The sequence below is a fragment of the Mixophyes fleayi genome, chromosome 4, assembly GCF_038048845.1.
Source record: "Mixophyes fleayi isolate aMixFle1 chromosome 4, aMixFle1.hap1, whole genome shotgun sequence".
In the NCBI taxonomy this organism is placed as follows: Eukaryota; Metazoa; Chordata; class Amphibia; order Anura; family Limnodynastidae; genus Mixophyes; species Mixophyes fleayi.
Window position 1 is genome coordinate 48,389,924 of NC_134405.1, and position 19,893 is coordinate 48,409,816.

The following is a 19,893-nucleotide window of genomic DNA, read 5'->3' on the forward strand; positions in this document are numbered from 1 at the left end:
AGAATGACGCCCATAGTAACTGGGAATGAGAGGTTGGGAAGTGCCTAGAATGGAGGTAAACTGTAACAGACGGATACTTTACAACTGAAGGCAAAGACTATACGATCAGCCAAATACAAAGTAGCAGGGAAGTCAGCGACTAGCAAATATTACTACAGATGCAAAGTAGAAACTTAGTCCCGGTAATAAATAACATACAAGATAGCGAGGAGCGGTCTGCGACTGACAGGTATTACCACTGGCGTGGGGTAGAGACTTGTCCAGGTGCAGGTAAAATACGAGGTAGCGTGAAGCGGTCTGCAACTGACAGGTATTACCATTGGCATGGAGTAGAGACTTGTCCAGGTGCAGGTAAGATACGAGGTAGCGTGGAGCGGTCTGCGACTGACAGGTATTACCACTGGCGTGGAGTAGAGACTTGTCCAGGTGCAGGTAAGATACGAGGTAGCGTGGAGCGGTCTGCGGCTGACAGGTATTACCACTGGCGTGGAGTAGAGACTTGTCCAGGTGCAAGTAAGATACGAGGTAGCGTGGAGCAATCTGCGGCTGACAGGTATTACCACTGGCGTGGGGTAGAGACCTCATGGAAGGAACCCTCAGGCAGGAATAAGGCCCAAGAACAGGCAAAGGTAATAGGGCAGCAGGTGTCTTAAATAGTGAGGAGTAATTAATTATCCAATGAGGAGAGGAACAAGGTTTTAACAGTCTGTAGGTCTGCACATGCGCAGACCCCTGGTCAAGATGGCGGGCGGCCACGGTGCAAGACAGGCGCATGCAAGGCGGGGAGAGACCTAAGTCTTGAGCCAGAGGAACAGTCCGGTGATTGACAAATAGTGATCTGAAATGTATATTGCTGAATACCGTACCAAGTAAAATTTGTTCTCGAAAACAAATAAATTTTTCTTAAGCATAAATTCTAGAACAATCAGAAATTAATTGAACATTGGGTTGTCATTTGCATGTAGAAAAAACTCCACTGCTTCAATGCCCACTTGATGCTGAATGCTAGTGTATAATGACTCAACGTCACATGTTATTAACCAAATATCTTGATCCAGTGTGAGGCCATCTAAAAGTTTTAAGATGTCCATAGTATCTATTACATAGGAAGGCAGAGAGGTCACGTATTCACGTAAATGTAAGTCCACAAAAATGCTAGCTTGTTCGGTTAAACCACCAATCCCCGACACAATCGGTCTTCCAGGTGGTATACTGGCATTCTTGTGGACCTTAGGTAATAGGTATATAGTGGGTATTTTGGGATAGTCAACTTGCAAGAATTCAAACTCAGATTTTGTAATGACTCCATTTTCTAGAGCTCTCTTAATTAGTTGATCATATAGTAATTTGTAATCTTCCAAAGGATTGGAGAACAGTGTTCGATAACAATTCCTGTCTCTTAGTTGTTTGTACATTTCTTCTTTGTACATAATTGTCGCCCATATTACTATATTTCCACCTTTTTCAAATAACTTAATAACCACATCTTCCCAAGATTGTATTTCTTTAATGACTCTTCTTTCATCTAAACCCAGGTTGTCAAATTTACATTTCACTTTAGTGTTTGATTTGAGTTTAAGCTCATCCAAGTCTTTTGACACCATAGCTTGAAAGACCTTTATTTGAAGGCATATGCTCTCATTAGGGCAAAAGGTGGATTTCGTTTTACAGATAGGTCTTAGTGTTCGAGTCTGTGAATTTTCATTGTCAGTTTGTTCACCCAAGAGTTGTTCTAGAATTGATAAAGATCCAAAATCCTCATCATTACGATCAGTATCCATCAAGGGAGACTCCAACAGTTGTTCCAGGATTAATATAGATTTAGTATCCTCATCATTAAAACCAGTATCCGTTATTGGGGTCCTGAAATTCATTTTCTCCAACTGATTGGAATTATCTCTCATGAAGAACTTACTTAAAAGTAACCTTCTTGTGAACAAATGAAGGTCTTTCTCCCATCTGAAACGATTGAAGTTACTAGATGGGAGAAAGATAATCCACAACTTAATAATCTTGTGTGAGTCCGCTGAAATTCTATCTGATAAGTTAATTATCTGTAAAGATTGACACACATCTATTTGCCCTTGTATTTCTTGTTGTACTGGCGACGGTCTTTCCAAGTTGTTCGGGATCTGTTGCGTAGATTTATCGCCCCTCCTAATGCGCTTATACTGCCTTCCCCCAGGGGTCTCAGAGACTTCCCTAAAATATTATTGTTATTGGGATTTTGACGGCTCCTATACTGGGCCTTACCCCTACCATGAGGATTCATGTCATCATTTTCATTGTCTGAGGATTTGATCTCTTATGAATCCTGACTGACTGATGTATTGCGTCCTTCCTTATTTGATGGAAAGATCTTCCATTTAAAGATGCAGCCACTTGCATAGTCTCTTTGATCACGAATAAACTTGGATCTCTTTCTATCCATCAAATTGTCCTCAAAATGTTCCAGATCTTGTTTATACCTTTCATAGGTTTTTTGAAATTAATCAATCGCTTCAAATTCTTTCAATTTGAGGCTCAGATGTTCCATATCTCTAGAATAAGATTCAAGCATCAGATTATCGTGCTTCAAAATGATCTGCATAAGGTCTTTGGAGCACATTAAGAGAGCAGCTTTCCATTCAGATTTTAATTTAGTGGTAGCCAGCTCGTATGTCGTGAATAATTTAGGTCTAAGTCCTCATGGTGTGATTGACTGTTTAATATAATTTTCAGTTGTTGTTATATTCCACCATGTTTTACTTTGTTTGTATAATCATGCTTTAAATTTGTTAAAATTGTTCAAACTAGGGGTGAGCGGGTTCGGATTTTTGAAATCCGAACAGTGCCGATCCGAGCCCGGATCCGAGCACTGTTCAGGGATTCCCGCCCGACGCAAAACTCAGAACGAGGCAAAACGTCATCATCCCGCCGTCGGCTCTTGCGAGATCCGGATTCATATTATTTCCCGCTTCCTGCCGCCATCTTCACTCGGGCATTGGAGAGGGAAGAGGGAGGGTGTGTGGTGGTGTCCTCTGTCCTGCTCAGTCCAGTGGTGCTGTCCGGTGCTCTGTCCTGTTTGTGCCGCCCACTTGTGTCGCTTAGCTTAGTCATCCAGCTACCTCGGTGCAACCTTTTGGCCTAAAAACAATATTGTGAGGTGTGAGGTGTTCAGAATAGACTGGAAATGAGTGGAAATTAATGTTATTGAGGTTAATAATAGCGTAGGAGTGAAAAAAAATAAAAAATCTGGATTTTAGCAGTTTCTATGCTTTTTTAAAAAAAAATCAGAACCCAAAACCTTGAGGGGGTGTTTTGGCAAAACCCATTAGAACCCAAAACCTGAAGGTAATCAGAACCCAGAACCCAAAACGCGAAAAGTGGCAGGTGCACATCCCTAGTTCAAACACGTATTCTTTGCACCAATCATACTTGAAGTATCTTGGCCAGGGAAGATAGAATCTAAGTTATTTTTCCCACTTGTCACATCTTTTATTGAGATCTGCTCTCAAATTAAAGGTGGCCATATTAAAAAGGAGAAGTGTAGCTAAAATTCAGAAGAGGAAGGGTTCCAATAATTATATTACTGATATTCCACACTGAACAATACAAGAAAGAAATGCTTACCTATTTGCAATTTATTAGATTCTTAAAAGTTAACATTTCCGTCCACCAATTATTTTGGCCATTTATGAATTTAACTTATAGTAATCTCCTGACATGTTAAAACATTATTTATATTTCATATATCCCATTGGTATCATAAATTGGATCAATTTCCTTTTTCTGTTTACATCCTGGTTGTAGTTACAATTGAAAACCATAAAAATACAAATACATGGTTAATTTTGCCTGTGCAAGAACCATTGGCCTGATTCATTAAGGATCTTAACTTGAGAAACTTCTTATTTCAGTCTCCTGGACAAAACCATGTTACAATACAAGGGGTGTAAATTAGTATTCTGTTTTGCACATAAGTTAAATACTGACTGTTTTTTTCATGTAGCACACAAATATCAACTTTAAATTTCAGTGTACAAATAAGCTATCAAGTATTTGTGTGCTACATGAAAAAACAGTCAGTATTTAACTTATGTGCAAAACAAAATACAAAATACTAATTTGCACCCCTTGCATTGTAACATGGTTTTGTCCAGGAGACTGAAATAAGAAGTTTCTCAAGTTAAGATCCTTAATGAATCAGGCCCCATAATCTTGAAGTATTTAAGGCAGTTCCTTCAATATGGTGAGATTCTCATTTCAGGTTGCAGAATTCTAAGTACAGTAGAGAATAGTCTCACCACACCTCACAGCTCACTTTTCCCTCTTACCCAGTACCTTTATTCCTGGTTCCAGTATTACTGCTCTTTTCATACTGTTAATACTTGAAGACGTTCAAGGTGACACACAGAATAATCACCATGCTCTTACTCATAAAGTATTTGTATTAGAGTACTCTGGTTAATGACGCAAAGCACTGGAGAGAGAAGGAAGTGTCACACCTCCTGTGGACCTCATCTACTCTTAAAGTTACAGATACAATTGCATAATAAGGAAACAAGAAAATGTTTTAGATATAAGAAAAATTGGACATTTAAAGAAAGGCTGCTCAATATGGAGATAGGAACAGCAGAAACTATTTTTGAAACGGTCCAAGCAGAGAGTTAAAACTAGAGATGGTCACTGACCCCCGTGTTTTGGTTTTGGATTCGGTTTTGGATCTGGATTACCGTCGTGTTTTGGTTTTGGTTTTGCAAAACCGCCATTGCGTGTTTTGGTTTTGGTTTTGGTTTTGTTTGGTTTTGTTTTGCTATTTTGTTGGAAAATCAATGTTTTTGGGCCTAAAATAACCCAATTTAGTGCTCCAACTGTTTTAGAGATAAGTAATCTAATTGTTGAGGTAATAAATCATCCAAAAAAACAGTTTAATTCTTCGTTGGTAGGCCTTCATTTATTCTACACACAAAACAGATTGTCTTCCTCTCCATCTATGCATATTGGCAATGCAGCCATCGTCTTTGGATGTATATTACACCCTACACTTATAGTTAAATATGTAAAGAAATGGAAAAAGGCAGTTTGCTTTCTGTCTCTATAGAACCCCCTCCACTTGTTTAAAAAAAAAAAATTCAGCCGTTATAGACTGTACAATATTAATTGACATGGAGAAAGCCAGTTTGGTTTCTGTCTCTCTAGGCCCCCCTCCACTTGTATAAAATACAAAAAAATTCAGCCATTATAGACTGTACAATATTATGAGAAATGGACAAAGCCAGTTTGGGGTCACTCTGTCTATGACACCCTACCCTTAAGGATAAATTGCCCTAACAGCAGCCTTTCAAGATGGTACGTGATATGGAAATGCCACAAGTCCCTTTCCTCTTTGGGGGTAGATTGCACCCTACACTTACATAGATTGCTCTTCTCCTACCGCATATGCTCTGTTAAGGAGGGCACAGACCACACGTCTGAATCTACAGCTTAACCGCTTGCCCATCACAGCAGACTAGGAAAACTACTAGCATCCACCATACTAGGATTGCCCCAGTCACCAGGGGGTTAAACCCTGCAATACAGGACTCTGTGTTGGCTTGTATTCCTATTTCAGCACACTGCTGCCATCTAGTGAACTGAAAATTACAACAATATTTCTACTGTACAATCAGGCTGTCAGCTTGTGGGCATTTACATTACACTCCTGAGTGAGGCTAGGTGCTCTGTACCTAGATTCGACCAGGTTCTTGGCCGCTTGAGTCGTAGCTTTGAAAACATGAGTCAAAGAAACAATGCTTTGTGCCGACATTACGCTATTGCCGTTAGCACTCATTCACATTTGATCTTACCCACTACTAATATCTACTAACCTCTCCCTGAAGGGATGTCAACTTATTGTCTTAAGATGCTTTACTTGTTGCATGAATACAACTGAACTGTTATGGCCGCCACAACAAAATTCACCTACTCAGTGGAGGCCACCATCTTCTCTGACAGCAATAAAAGCAACCTAAACCACAAATGACCTCACTGGCTCAGCCTCCAGCCAGTCATTTGCCAAGCCCAGATTCGCCAAGAGAGGATGAAATCCTTTCAGCCATGAGAAAACTTGTCAGCTCTCTGTTCAAAAACAGCGTTCCACACAGAGTTGCGGCAAGCGATCTCTGACTTTTGTAAAGATATTACTGAACTTGGCGACAGTACCGATGCCTTGAAAACCAAGACAGATGAACTCTGCAGATCTCTAGCAGACACCAACCAAGTGCGCTCCTCTCTTCGCTCATACGCAGTGTCTCTCACTGAGAAATGTGAGGACAACATCCGCCTTAAAATTATTCCTGAGACTGTGGATGCCCAAGCCTTGCCTGACATTCTACTTGGCTTCTACAAAACCATTTTGTCGGACGCAACAGACACAGATCTTCTTCTGGACAAAGCACACAGGTCTCTACGACCCAGGTCGGCATCAGTTCAACAACCTAGGGATGTCATTCTTTGCATACATTATTATCATATAAAGGATAAAATCATGCAGGCCACAAGGAATCGCAAATCCATTTCGTAGCTCGGCAAAGACATTCAATTGTCTGCGGACTTGGCCCCTCTCACCATTCAAAAAAACCGGGAGCTCTGGGACACTACAAAAGCTTTATGCCAACACGGATACCGCTACTGATGGTGCTTGCCTTTTTGCCTCCAAGTCTTTACTGATTCCAGACGAGTATTCGCCAAGACCCCAGCGGAGGGTGTACTCATCCTGAAAAACTAGATCTTTCCTCTAGCTCTACATCATCACCGGTCCTGTCCGTAGCATCACACACATCACGGGGCCCTACGCCAGCGGAATAGGACATGGTCGACTGAGCGAGCCGGTCGAGGATATAATCAATTCTATGGGAACAGTTGACTTATCACCGATTGGACATTGAACCAATGACCCTCTCATAACTATGTGGCGGCAGGAAGTCATGGGTGATACTGGACACAGACAGACTTACTTCCCAGAGTCTCTTTTGTTTGTGACTACCATATCTGCCCATCCTCCCACTTGTCTCTCTTTTTCTCTCTTTTCTTTACTGACATGATGACAGCGCTACAACATCCTCAACACAAAGTGATCAGCCGTAAACCTGTATTTTGGAAAGTGGGAAAGTGGACTCAGCTCAGTCAACTCGATTCACCGCCTGCTGCCACTGAGTGTCATCTCCTGCCCAATATTTACGGTTCTTTCTTTCCATTACATGTTACATATTTATGATCACTTTTGCACTGTTGATATTATTTTACTTTGTTTACATTACACATCAAATTTATGCTGCTGTTTCCTATTATGTTTCAGTGCTATTTACTGCAATGCAATTTACTGCTATTTACTGACGACAATGTTCTTACTATTGTCAATGTTGTATTCACGGTTTCCAATTACATTTGATGATGCCCCTCTCCTTCCCCTTCCCACATGAACCCACCACCCTACTACAATTTCCAATTGACCACCTCCTCCTTCCTACACCCTCTCAGTGCTGTACCCTGTCACAGCACCCATCAACCTTTCAATAGCCGCACGGCATTGGCCGGTCGACCGGCCTTTCCCTTCCCTTTCTTGCTGGTTCCCAACAGTCTGATGTTATTTTTCCCCTTTACCTCTCAACCTTCTCCTCCCACTACTTTTCTCACGTGACTCACGTCCATCAATATGCCTACCTGTTTTCCTGTTAATTGAAATGGGGTGAGCAATCTTTATAATTTTTGTATGCTGCTCCTTATTTTTTTTTGTTTGCAATATTTAAATATAGCTCTTTTGCAGAGTATTTGCAGTGGGGGCGTCAGTAAACAAGCAGTAAGGTCCGTGGATTAGGGATAGTTGTATCACGGACATTACTGCTTGTTTACTGACGTCTCCGCCGCAAATACTCTGCAAAAGAGCTATATTTAAATATTGCATTTGTTAATGCAAGAGGATAGCAAATAGGTAAAATGGCTATATGGGTGTAATTTTCCTGTATTGGATGGAAAAACTACTAATTAGTAATTAATTGTACAGAATATGGTAAATGTGCACTGTAAACTGGATATTAATTGTTTTAAATTATTTTTAAACTATTTAACCAATACTAATATTGTGTTGCGCTCCCAATCAAATACTGGAATACCTGTCTTCCTGTGTTCCCCAAGGGTTTCTGATTTCTGATCCAGATGGGGCCCTCGGCAGGTCAATTCTTATTCTTCCACAATCATGTCACTTAAATTGCTAACTATTAATGCCAAAGGGCTGAATACACCCAAGAAATGATCCATTCTCTTGCCAGATTTAATAAAAGTCACACGCAGACATAATCCTTCTGCAAGAATCCCATCTTACCCTGCCACATGCTACATTCCAAGGCAAGCTTTTTTTGCCTTTAACTGGCTCTTACAGACTTCTTTACCCTAAATGAGACACCTGCTGTTACTCCTTCGATGGTCTGGGAAGCTCACAAGGCTACTATCTGTGGGTGACTTATTAGCATAGCAGCTGCCCAACACAAAGAAGAGAGGGAACTGATTGCCACATTGGAGACCTGTCTCCTCTCACTCCTCACCCAACATCAAGGTTTTCTTGATCCGTCATACCTCCAGGAACTGACATTGGTGAGGGGTCAGCTCAACGCGATCTTATCTAAAAAAAGCTTGCACCTTCAAATGGACTCAACAGATCTTCTACAAGAATATTTCCTCCTGGTCTGATTGCTGCGACAAAGGCGTATACTGAATGTAATTTTCTCTATTAAAAATATCAAAGGTCGAACAGTTTATCATCCGTGCTTGATCCTCAAAGAATTCCAAAGCTTTTACTCTTAGCTGTATGACCTGAACACCTTTGACCCGCTGCCCCCTTACCTGGAGGACAGGATTGATAATTACCTGTGATCATGCCATCACCCAGCTAAATACTGCAAAAAATATGCTGGTGTCCTCTTCCCTAAGCTTACCCATTGGTTCAATTCAATCATTGATGGTGCCCCCTTTGACCTAGCTACCACCCTCCCACTGTAGTAGTTACCGCTCCATTCCACTATTAAGTGTCGACTACGCTATGCTAAAGTGCTACCAAATCACATTAACACAGTCCTCCAGAAGCTAGTACACCCAGATCAGATGGACTTCGTCCCAGGCCGCGGACAATACCAGGCGAACCATAGATCTTATTGACTATATATTAACAAGCTTAGGCAACTCTCCATCTTACTATCACTAGATGCTGTGAAAGCGTTTGACCGCATTGGTTGGCTCTTCATTATGCGGACCTTTGCTTCCTACAACTTTCAAGATTGTTTTCTCTCTGTGGTCTCGGCCCTATACTATAACCCCACTACCTCAGTCTATGTGATCGGCTGCTCCTCCCTCTCCTTTCCCATCTGCAACAGGACTCCATAGGGATGCCCTCTGTCCCCCCTCCTCTTTGCGCTAGTTATTGAACCACTAGCCATGAGGATTCGTCTCAACCCTAACATCACAGGTATAGAACTACTCACTAACACCCATAAGATTGCGCTTTATGCCGACCATATTCTACTCAATATAACTAACCCTTTATTCTCACTCCCTAAGTTATTTCAGGAACTCGACACCTTTTCAGCCCTTTCAAATTTTAAAATTAATATGACTAAAACAGATATCCTAGATTTCCACATTCCCCTTAAACAAAAGCAACTCTTAGAGCTTGATTTTTCATTTCACTACAGCATACATCAGGTATCCAGGCAAAGCACTCACCAAAAAGATAGAACATATTCACCTCCGCTTATAACCAGCATGAAAAATTACTTGGCATCTTAGGATAAATTAAAGATATCATGGGTGGGTCGGATCACCTCAGTTAAAATGAATCTGCTCCCCAGATTATTGTATCTCTATCATACCCTCCCCATTAGGGTCTCCCCCTCAACTCTCAAATTGTTACAGACCTCACAGATGCGCTTTATTTGGTCAAACAAACGTCCCAGGATTCCTGCACGCATTCTTCAATGCTCGCCGATGGCAGGTGGTCTCGGCATTCCCAACCTCTGAAATTACTATTATGCGGCCCACCTAGCCCAATGTGTACAATGGCAATCTTCACCTGGGACCAGGGTTTGGGTCAACATAGAATCGGACCTAGTAGAGGGGTCACTGATCTGCTCTGCTCTCTGGCTACCTACTCCACAATGCCTAGATATTTTTCACACTCACACCGTAGTGGCCCTCTCACTTTCTATCTGGTCCAGTTGTAACAAAATGGCCTCTATTTCCCCCACCCCCCGATTATGATAGGCCTCTGGTCCAAACCTGCCTTCACACCTGGCCTCTCATGACCAATGCATACCAAGTGGGAAGGTGGGGGTCCTCAACCATGTTATCAAGACTACATCTTTCCTGCAGTTTTCTGACCTGGCAGAATGCCATCATTTCTGAAAGGAACAGTTCCATCAATATCTGCAGGTCAGGCATTTCCATCACATCAAATAATTAAAACCCAATTGTCGGCCTGATCGCCCACTGTGTTTGAGAACTTGTGTCTCTCTGGACCTTCCTCGTAGGGCTTAACATCAATATTATACAATGCATTGCTCCCTCTGACTACAGAAGTTAGAGACCATTTCCAGAATTTCCCCACTGTGGGAGGCAGATCTGTGGGAACCATTTGACCACGATGACTGGTCTGATATCTATGGATGGACAGCTTGCTGTTCTATTAATGTGCGAATTAAAGAAAATGCAAATAAATTATTACACAAATGGTAATACATCCTATCCAGGCTCCACACCATATATCCACAAGGGAGCAATGTATGTTGGAGGAACTGTGGCCACACTGGCACCTTCATGTATATATGGTGGGACTGTCCCAAACTACACCCATTCTGGACTGATGTCCTCTCCTTTGCCTCAACAATCCTTGTGTCCTCCTACCCTCTACTCCTAAACATGTACTCCTGCCCTTACTGGCCCCAGCACTCCCTTCTCATGGCCACAAGTTGTTCAGACACATTATCAGTGCAGCAACCTGCCATATCCCTGCTTCCTGGAAGAATCCCCTGCCACCGAAACTTACAATGGTCTGCGGCCGGGTATGTCACACCTACCAGATGTAGCACATCACCAGCATCCTGAGGGGCTCCTCCGTATCCATCCACAAAATCTGGTCCCCATGAGCTTCATATCATAATCAGTCTCTACCCCGATTCTGAACCTACTCTGTACTTGTAATTGACTGCTCAGCCTAGACTACCACTGAATCCTTGTTATGCCTATCATTGGTGAGCCTTTCTCTTCTCTCTTATTAACCCCCTGTGCCCCCGCAACACCTTCCTAAACTGCCTCTCATTCTCCCTCCCTCCCCCTCTACAGCCCTCTCCCCTTATTGTTCGAAATGTAATTACAGAACATCACAGCGGTTTACATCTAGCACATGGTGAACTTCACTATGTAAGGGCACCATTGAGACATAGTCATTGACAGCTTCAGGTGTCCCATTTCAAACTGATGTATGCCTCATCTATGTGTCATTGTTGCTGGATTTCTACTGAATTTCTCTGTACATTTGTAAATGATGTTGTTAATAAACATTATTTTAATAAAATATAATGCTGAGGAAGCCAACTCGCAAAGAGGCCATATTAGACTTAATTCTTAGAAATGGTGACAGAATATCTGATGTAAATGTGGGTGAGAGGGTGAGAACCTAGGATCCAACGACCATCAAACAGTATGGTTTAGTATAAACACAGAAACCGACTCACACCACACAAAGACAAAGGTGTTAGATTTTAGGAAGACTGACTTTGTAGAGATGGGAAAATGTGTAAGTGACTCTTTGGCAGAGTGGAAGAACTTGAAAGGAGTGCAGGAGAGGTTGGAAAAATTAAAAAGTGCAATACTTAAAGCAACAGACCTTTGTATAAAAAGGGATAAGAAAAGTACAAGGAAAGGGAAACCAATGTGGTTTGCAAAAGAAGTAGCAAGTATTGGGAAAGAAAAAAGATTAAAGCTGGCCTTTAGGAAATATAAAGAGACTGAGAATAATGAAGACAAAGAGGTCTATCTTGCTAGACAGAAGGAGGCTGTCACGGGCACTAGGAGTTGCTACTCGAGTTTCACCAGATGGAACTCTGCTGGAGAGGCGGGGATATGGCACGCACCTCAAAGCAGGCAGGTGAATGATTGGAGCGACACAACAGCAGGAGAGTAAAGATAGTCTGAGGAAATCAACGACTTGGAGCTGTAAACTGGAGACTGAAGATAATGTAGACACGAGGAGTGGACGTGGATCGGTGATGGTAGGTAGAGGAGGAGTCAGTGGTCTGCGGACAGCAAGTTGTACCATTGCTCTGATGGGAAGAATAGAATTGGTGCAGGTAGGTAGCAGGGTAGTCGGTGGTCTGCGTGCAGCAAGTTGTACCACCGCTATGGTGAGGAAACGGATCCAGGTGTAGGTAGGTAATAGGGAAGTCAGTGGTCTGCGAGTAGCAAGTTGTACCACCGCTGTGATAGGAGGACTTGTCCAGGTGCAGGTATGTAGTAGGGAAGTCAGTGGTCTGCGTGCAGCAAGTTGTACCACTGCTGTGTGAGGGAGTGAAGACTTGTCCAGATGCAGGAGAGTGAAGTTGAAAGGCAAACTGTGGCTGTATGGGAATAGTGCGAGTAGAGCAATGTCTTGAGAGGCAGAGATGGTAGGCACAATCAATAGTCTGTATATAGTTGGTGCCTTGCAGAGGAGAGAAGCTGATCACAGCAGATAATGCACAATGACGCCAAGTTGTAGCGTGAGGAGATATCGAGCTTGAGTGAAAGCTTGTCCTAGCTGAAGCAATGCGGAAACACAGTCTATATGGGTACCTGTACCCTGCGCAACAAACAACAATGGATGCAACTGGTATGTGAGCAAAATAGGTAATAGTCAATAGTCAGTAGAGCATACCCAGTGTAGATCCGGAATCAGCTGAGAGGTGAAGCGTTGTAGCGGTATGGGAACCGCCGCTGAGTTGAGGAAAGAAGCAGCGTGGAAGCTGTAACACGATCAACGGGATGATAGCATTGTAGCGGTATGGGAACCACTGCTGAGTTGAGCAGGGTAAAAGAGCGTGGAAGCTGTAGTCTGAGAAAGCTGCACACAGTTTGGAAACTGTACAAACGAGTAAAGCTGGAAGCAGTTTGGGATCTGCACACACCTATAGAAGTTTCACAGGGAATGAGACTTCAAGATCAGGCCCCTACCTAGGGTTGCAGGTGCCTCAAATAGGGTGAGGTGATTTATCTGTCAATCACCTCTATGGACAGGTGAAGTTAATAGCGGGTCCTGCGCATGCGCAGATGGCAGGATAGCGAGCGGCCATGATTTCACACAGGTGTAGGTAGAAAAGATGGAGGACCTCGCACCAGTGTAGAGGCACTCACGGTCCGGTGAGTGACAGAGGCTAAGAAGGTAATCAGATATGCAAAGGCACAAGCTGAAGAGAATATGGCCCAGTCAGCAGGTAAAGGGGGCATAACTTTATTTAGGTATATAAGTGAAAGAAGAAAAACAAAACGGAGGAATAATAAGACTAAAGACAGACAATTAGAGTCTTGTTGAGGGAGACAAGGTAATAGCAGATCATCTTAATAATTATTTTTGCTCAGTGTTCTCTACAGAAAGAGTGGGGAAGGGACCACAGTTAAGTTGCAAGTATCCTCATAAAAATGAGGTAGATACAAGTACATTTAGAGAGGAGAAAGTCCTCACAGAGCTCTCAAAATTGAAAGTGGATTAATCAATGGGGCCAGATGGGATACACCCAAGGATACTAAATGAGCTTAAGGGGGTGCTGGTAACACCATTAACATAATTATTAAATCAGTCACCAGCTACAGGAGTAATTCCAGAGGACTGAAAAAAGCAAATGTAGTCTCATTGCACAAAAGTGGAAGCAAGGAGGAGGTGACCAACTCCAGACCAGTGAGCCTTACATCAGTAGTAGGACAATTGATAGAACCACTCTTAAAAGAAAGAGTTGTAGAGTATCTCAAATCCAGTAACTTACAGGATCCCAAACAGGGATTTACTGGGGGGAAATCATGTCAAACAAATCTTATTGACTTATCTGACTGGGTGACTAAAGTAATAGAACAATGGGGGTCGTAGATGTAGCTTATTTAGATTTTAGTAAGGCTTTTGACACTGTCCCACATCACAGACTATTAAATAAACTTGAAAGCTAGGGATTGGATTCTAAGATGGTTGAATGGATAAGATCTTGGTTGCAGGATAGAAAACAGAGATATAGTAAATGGAGTCACAGGTGGGAAAGGTTACCAGTGGAGTACCTCAAGGATCTGTACTTGGACCAGTGCTTTTTAATATCTTTATTGGAGACATTGCAAATGGTATTGAAGGGAAAGTATGCCTATTGGCAGATGACACAAAGATATGCCACCGGGTAGACACACCAGGAGGGGTAAAACAAATGATTGATGATTTTGGTAGACTAGAGGAATGGTCAAGAGAGTGGCAAATACAGTTTAATGCCAAAAAATGCAAAATCATGCACTTGGGTCTCAAAAATCCAAAGGCTAAATATAGTATTAATGGCATAATAATGGAAACTACTGAAAAGGGAAGGGATCTAGGAGTCACTATTTCAGGTGACTTAAAGGCAGGTAAGCAATATAACAAAGCAATGAGGAAGGCAAGTCAGATGCTGGGTTGCATAGGGAGAGGAATCAGTAGCAGAAAGAAAGAAGTAATAATGCCACTGTACAGGTCATTGGTACGGCCTCTTCTAGAGTACTGTGTTCAATTCTGGAGGCCATATTTCCAGAAGGATATAAATACATTAGAGACTGTACAAAGAAGGGCAACTAAAATGGTGCATAGCCTAGAGTACAAAACTTACCCAGAAAGACTCAAAGGGGCATATTCAATTAGCTTTCGGATTCGCGGTAACGCGCCGGAACAGCCGCGAAACGTAATACACGGTACCGCAATAACGTGGATTTTCGTTCGCAGCCCATAGGGTTGCGAACGAAAATCCGCGTTAATGCGGTACCGTAATACCCGCAAGAACGCGCACTTTTCGCGGTAACGCGCGTTACCGCGAATCCGAAAGCTAATTGAATATGCCCCAAAGATCTCAATATGTATAGTTTGGAGCAGAGAAGAGAAAGGGGGGACATGATAGAAACTTTCAAATATATCAAGGGTTTAAACAAGGTACAGGAGGGAAACATTCTTCAAAGGAAGAGAAGTACTAGAACACGTGGACATGCACTGACACTGGAGGGAAGGAGGTTCAGAGGAAATTTGAGGAAACACTAGTAGTAGTGGATAAGTGGAATAGTCTCCCATCAGAGGTGGTAGAGGCTAATACAATAGAGCAGTTAAACATGCTTGGGATTGACATAAGAATATCCTTATAAAGAATAAATGATCAGGGTTTAATGTACCATAGGTTAATAATAAAAATGGGCAGACTAGATGGGCCAAGTGGTTCTTATCTGCCGTCAAATTCTATGTTTCTCTGTATGAGGATAATTGGGCCCAAGAGTGCTGCAGTGGAGGTAAGAGGGCAGCACAAGTGCCCTAGAGGGGAACAACAATTATGTCACCAACCTTTATTAAAACGTATAGAATGTGCTAGTAAAATATATAGTGACATAAAAAAATATGTTCTTATAACATTACTTTTCATGATAGTTTCCTTAATTTCTAGTTTTCTAGGCCACAGATAACACAGACATCTTTCATGTAGTCACCTAGGATATATTCAGCCTCTGAATCTCTGGAAAATCATTGTCCTTCCCTTGTATGCCACCCTATAAATAGAAATACATATACTGTCTGCACATTATCACTGGAAATGATACTATCACCAGGTAGCCTATTACAAAAATATCACATAAAGGTTGCCCAATTGTCCTCAATGTGAGACAATGATACGTACTTGTGGGTTTTCGAGGACATGGGATAGTCAAGGCTGTCGTGGTTATGTCTGGATCTGTAATAAAAGCAAAACGGGTTCAATAAGTCAATATTGTATGACATGGAAGAATATGATCTGTGGAAATCCTAAAAGGTAAGTCAGACAAACAGGATTATAGAAGGTATACAGGTTCATTTACATTACATTACAAGAAACTAAAATATTGTCAATTAAACACATTATTCTCTTAAATACTGAAAACAATTAGGACCTACAAGCACATATGACTTACATGAATATTGGAGAAATGTTGACAAAAATTAAAAGAATATACTATGTGGGACGAACATTTTTGGTGAAGTGAAAATAAAGCGTCTTTCATGCCCAAAGTTCCACTGTGACGTCTGATGTTCCACTCAATGCAATGGAATAGCCTGCTCGCTAGTGTGAAAAGTGTGGGCACTGGCTAGCAGGAAAACTGGACATGAACCTTTAACTTTTGCATCCAACTGTGAGTAGCACTCATTCCCCAGCTGTTTTTACCTCAACTACCAAGGAACTGTTGTAGCTAATGTGGAAATACATGTTCCAGCATGCACTGTTGAACCACAAGCACCATGCTTGCCCTTCCAGTGAATGGCTGCCACTTCATTCTAGAACATGTAGTTATTTCAATAACATAAAGTAAAATTACATTTATGTGTATAAAACACTCACAGAGACTAGGAAAACAAACGAGTCAACAAATTATTTTTTTGGTGGTCTCTACTTTTAATGCCATCCAAAGAAGGTGTTAACAGAACAGGTATCATGGCAGTTAAAGCCCCACATATATAGCCTTCCCCACACAAAAAGCAATACTTAACCCTCGTTGGTGATAGTAGCGCAAGTATTCATAGTGAGCAGTTTTGCCTTTGAGCACATTTGACATTGAAGCATTTCATGGTTCATTGAACTTTAGAGGCCTGCACTGTCTTTTTGGGGCGGTTAGCTTGAGGAATGGTACAAAACACAGACCTTGTTCCCTCTGCATTACCTGAAGAGGGTCTTAATTTAGTGGTCCACTAGCTGACATAACATTGTTGTTACCCTGATAACCACACTTCCAAAATGAATGTACAAATCCTTGGCCATTTCCTTGCGATGAGTTGGAAGATCCTCCCTAGCTACTATTACTCCTTTTTTCCTTCATCCATACATCTATATCTTTATTCACAGATTGCAATGGGAAACATGCTTTGTGAGGCTATGTGGAGCAGTCACACAGCAATGTTGGTGTGAGTGTCAGAGGGATATTTGCGTATGAAAAGAGGATTGGTAATTGGGTACAATTGTCTTGGGAGGTAAAGAGGATAGTTTGGGAATTTTATAAGCTTGCTGGAAGAGGTGAGTTTTCACACTTGAAGGGTTGGAGGCTAGAGAAAAGTCTTATTGTACAATGGAGGGAATTCCACATAGTGGATGCAACCTTGCTGCAACGATCAGGAGAGAAGCCGTGCAACCACCTGACTTTGCCTGAGACACATACCCCAGGGACTGGCTAGAGAGACCTGTACTTGTATTGTATTGTATTCTCTGTATGTAATTTTACAGTATTATAGTGTGACTGTTTTAACCTTTTTCATAAAATTACTATAGCTCTGGTGTTGATTTGTGTTAAATAAACCTAAGCATTCTTTATTCAGATATTTGTCTGGGTGTGAAAATACTTTCCCACAATACTGAACTGGAGGCAGATGCTAAGCTGAAAGGCAGAGTATTGAGCTCTGGCCTTAGTCGCTGCAGGTTAACTCTGGGTAAATTCTCTGTCATTTTGTGCAGGCATATAGCCTTGATTGTAATAGAGGTTGACACTAGGAAGAGATCTCCACTCAGCTTTAACCTGGACTGTACCCCTTTTTACTATACAGTTGGAGACCATTCTAGTGCCCCCTTATCTTCAGACCTTGAAGATCCATTCAAATGTTTGCCAGCAGTGAAATCATTAATTATGTAATTTGTCATGTGATTTTATGAAAAATGTTGCGATGAAGAGTTGGGTATCAGAGACAGATTATACAAATTAGCCCATCTGGGACCCCTTCTCCCAAGAGGCATACTTCTCTAGGCCTTACTGGCTCCGTTATCTGTGCCAACTAGTGAAGACTGAGCCAGACATAACTGGGAACAACTCCAGCACCAGATTAGCACCACTTGAATTTTTCTGTCAACTTTTCCCAACATTGTTAACGATGAATCAAATTGCATAACTAGGAAAATATCTTTGAATATAAAAATAAACTATTTATTAAAACAATTCACTAAAGCAGCTGAAGTACTCTCTGAAAATAGTTTACAGAATACTGTACCATATAGCACACACAGAATGGGGAACAAACTCAGTAAGCCACCCTTTATCTTCAATTGCTGCTTGAGGTTAAGATCACATTTCTTTATATTCCTTCCTCCTGTGTCGGTAATATGTGTGTGTAATTGTTATTTCCTGTATTCCTCAGATGGTCCTGTGCCATCCTCCATAGCTTCATGGTATATGCAGTATGTTTAGATACATAATTAATTAATCATAATTACAATGAATAATTATAATGACTAATCCTCTGCATTAACTGTGAATGTGTATGTTTTCCAGTTTTCTTTACTACCTTACATTGAGCATCATAGAGGCTCAATTTACGGTTGAAAGTACATCAATTTTTATGCATTTGATATGCAATTCCTTGTTGTGCATGCACACTAAAAATGCATATGTGTATGTTGACATGTAACCTACTGCATATTGGAGAGGCAGAAAAGGAGTTGGCAATTTTATGCAATGATGTAATAACTATCAGCAGCACTTTCTAGCTACTTCTTATTGCATAATAACCCCTCCAGCTTACAGTAATTAAGTCATTAGTGTGATGCCTATACTATACAAAGTCGGGCAATCTTAATTTGCATTAAGTAACTGACATTTCCATTTGGTCTGCAGCAAAAAAACAGATTCCCATTTGATATTTAAAGGGGTAAGCATCAGATGTGGAGGTGTTTGAAAATGTCACTTTGAAATTTATTAATAACTGTCAAGACAGTTTTTTCTCTTGTGTATATAACACTTTGTTATTCTTATATTGTGTACAAATAGGTAATGCATATAAGCCACACCCCTACACTACTGTGGAGCATGAGTATGGAAACTGGTATGTCTGGTATACATCTAGCACACATGTTACTATTTTTCAGATAGATGCATGCCTCCAACTCAACATATACATGTAATTATTGTGTGCAGTGTTTCCTACATATTTTCAGTATGCAAATGTTTCCAAAGTTACATGATCCCCATAATCTGTATTTCTCAACAAGGGGTCCTGAGTAGAGTAGGAGAATTTACAAACTGCTTTAAACTATATTTCAGATACTCATATGGGTAGTACTTTAATAAAGATTTCCTGTGTACCTAACCGCCTTTGATATTAACATGGGAATGCCAGTGGATTGTGTGTTGTCCTGTTTAATGTCTGCACTTCAGAGGTAGCATGCCTGCACAGGCCCTAGGTATCTTCACCCACCTCTGACTATACCTGCAGTGAGATCAGCACATTCCAATATTCCGTTGTTCACAAAAACTGGTTTATGTCAACCGACGAGATAAGAAGCATAATTTCAACAGAGAGGTTAAACTGATAACCTTAAACTGACAATTTTCCACATCATTCTATTACTTTTTAAACATTCTTCTTTGCACAAATTCCCCTCTTCAGTGACATAATCAAAAGAAGTGTGCTGGTATGGTAATCTGTTTTACAACCAATTTATTGCCGTTTTGTCCAAGAACAGTTCTTGCAATAGGTTCTAAAAATACATCATAATCATCTTCTGGAACACAGCACAGCGATGGCATTACTTCCACTAAACCTGGTATGATATTTCACCCCTATACATATGAAACATGATTATGTTATATTAATACCTTGGGAGGTTCATTATTCCTATAGGTTACTTATGGAACCTG

The 19,893-nt window shown here is 41.3% G+C and overlaps 1 protein-coding gene across 3 annotated transcripts in view; it reads right to left on the reverse strand.

Annotated features, from left to right (window-relative positions):
• ADGRE5 (adhesion G protein-coupled receptor E5) overlaps window positions 1-19,893 on the reverse strand; it is a 147,282-nt gene that overhangs the window by 56,103 nt on the left and 71,286 nt on the right. For all 3 annotated transcript variants that reach the window (XM_075206895.1, XM_075206896.1, XM_075206894.1), the window contains one exon: window positions 15,921-15,974. In XM_075206895.1, coding sequence (XP_075062996.1) covers window positions 15,921-15,974 — 54 coding nt within the window. The remainder of the gene's footprint in view (window positions 1-15,920; window positions 15,975-19,893) is intronic.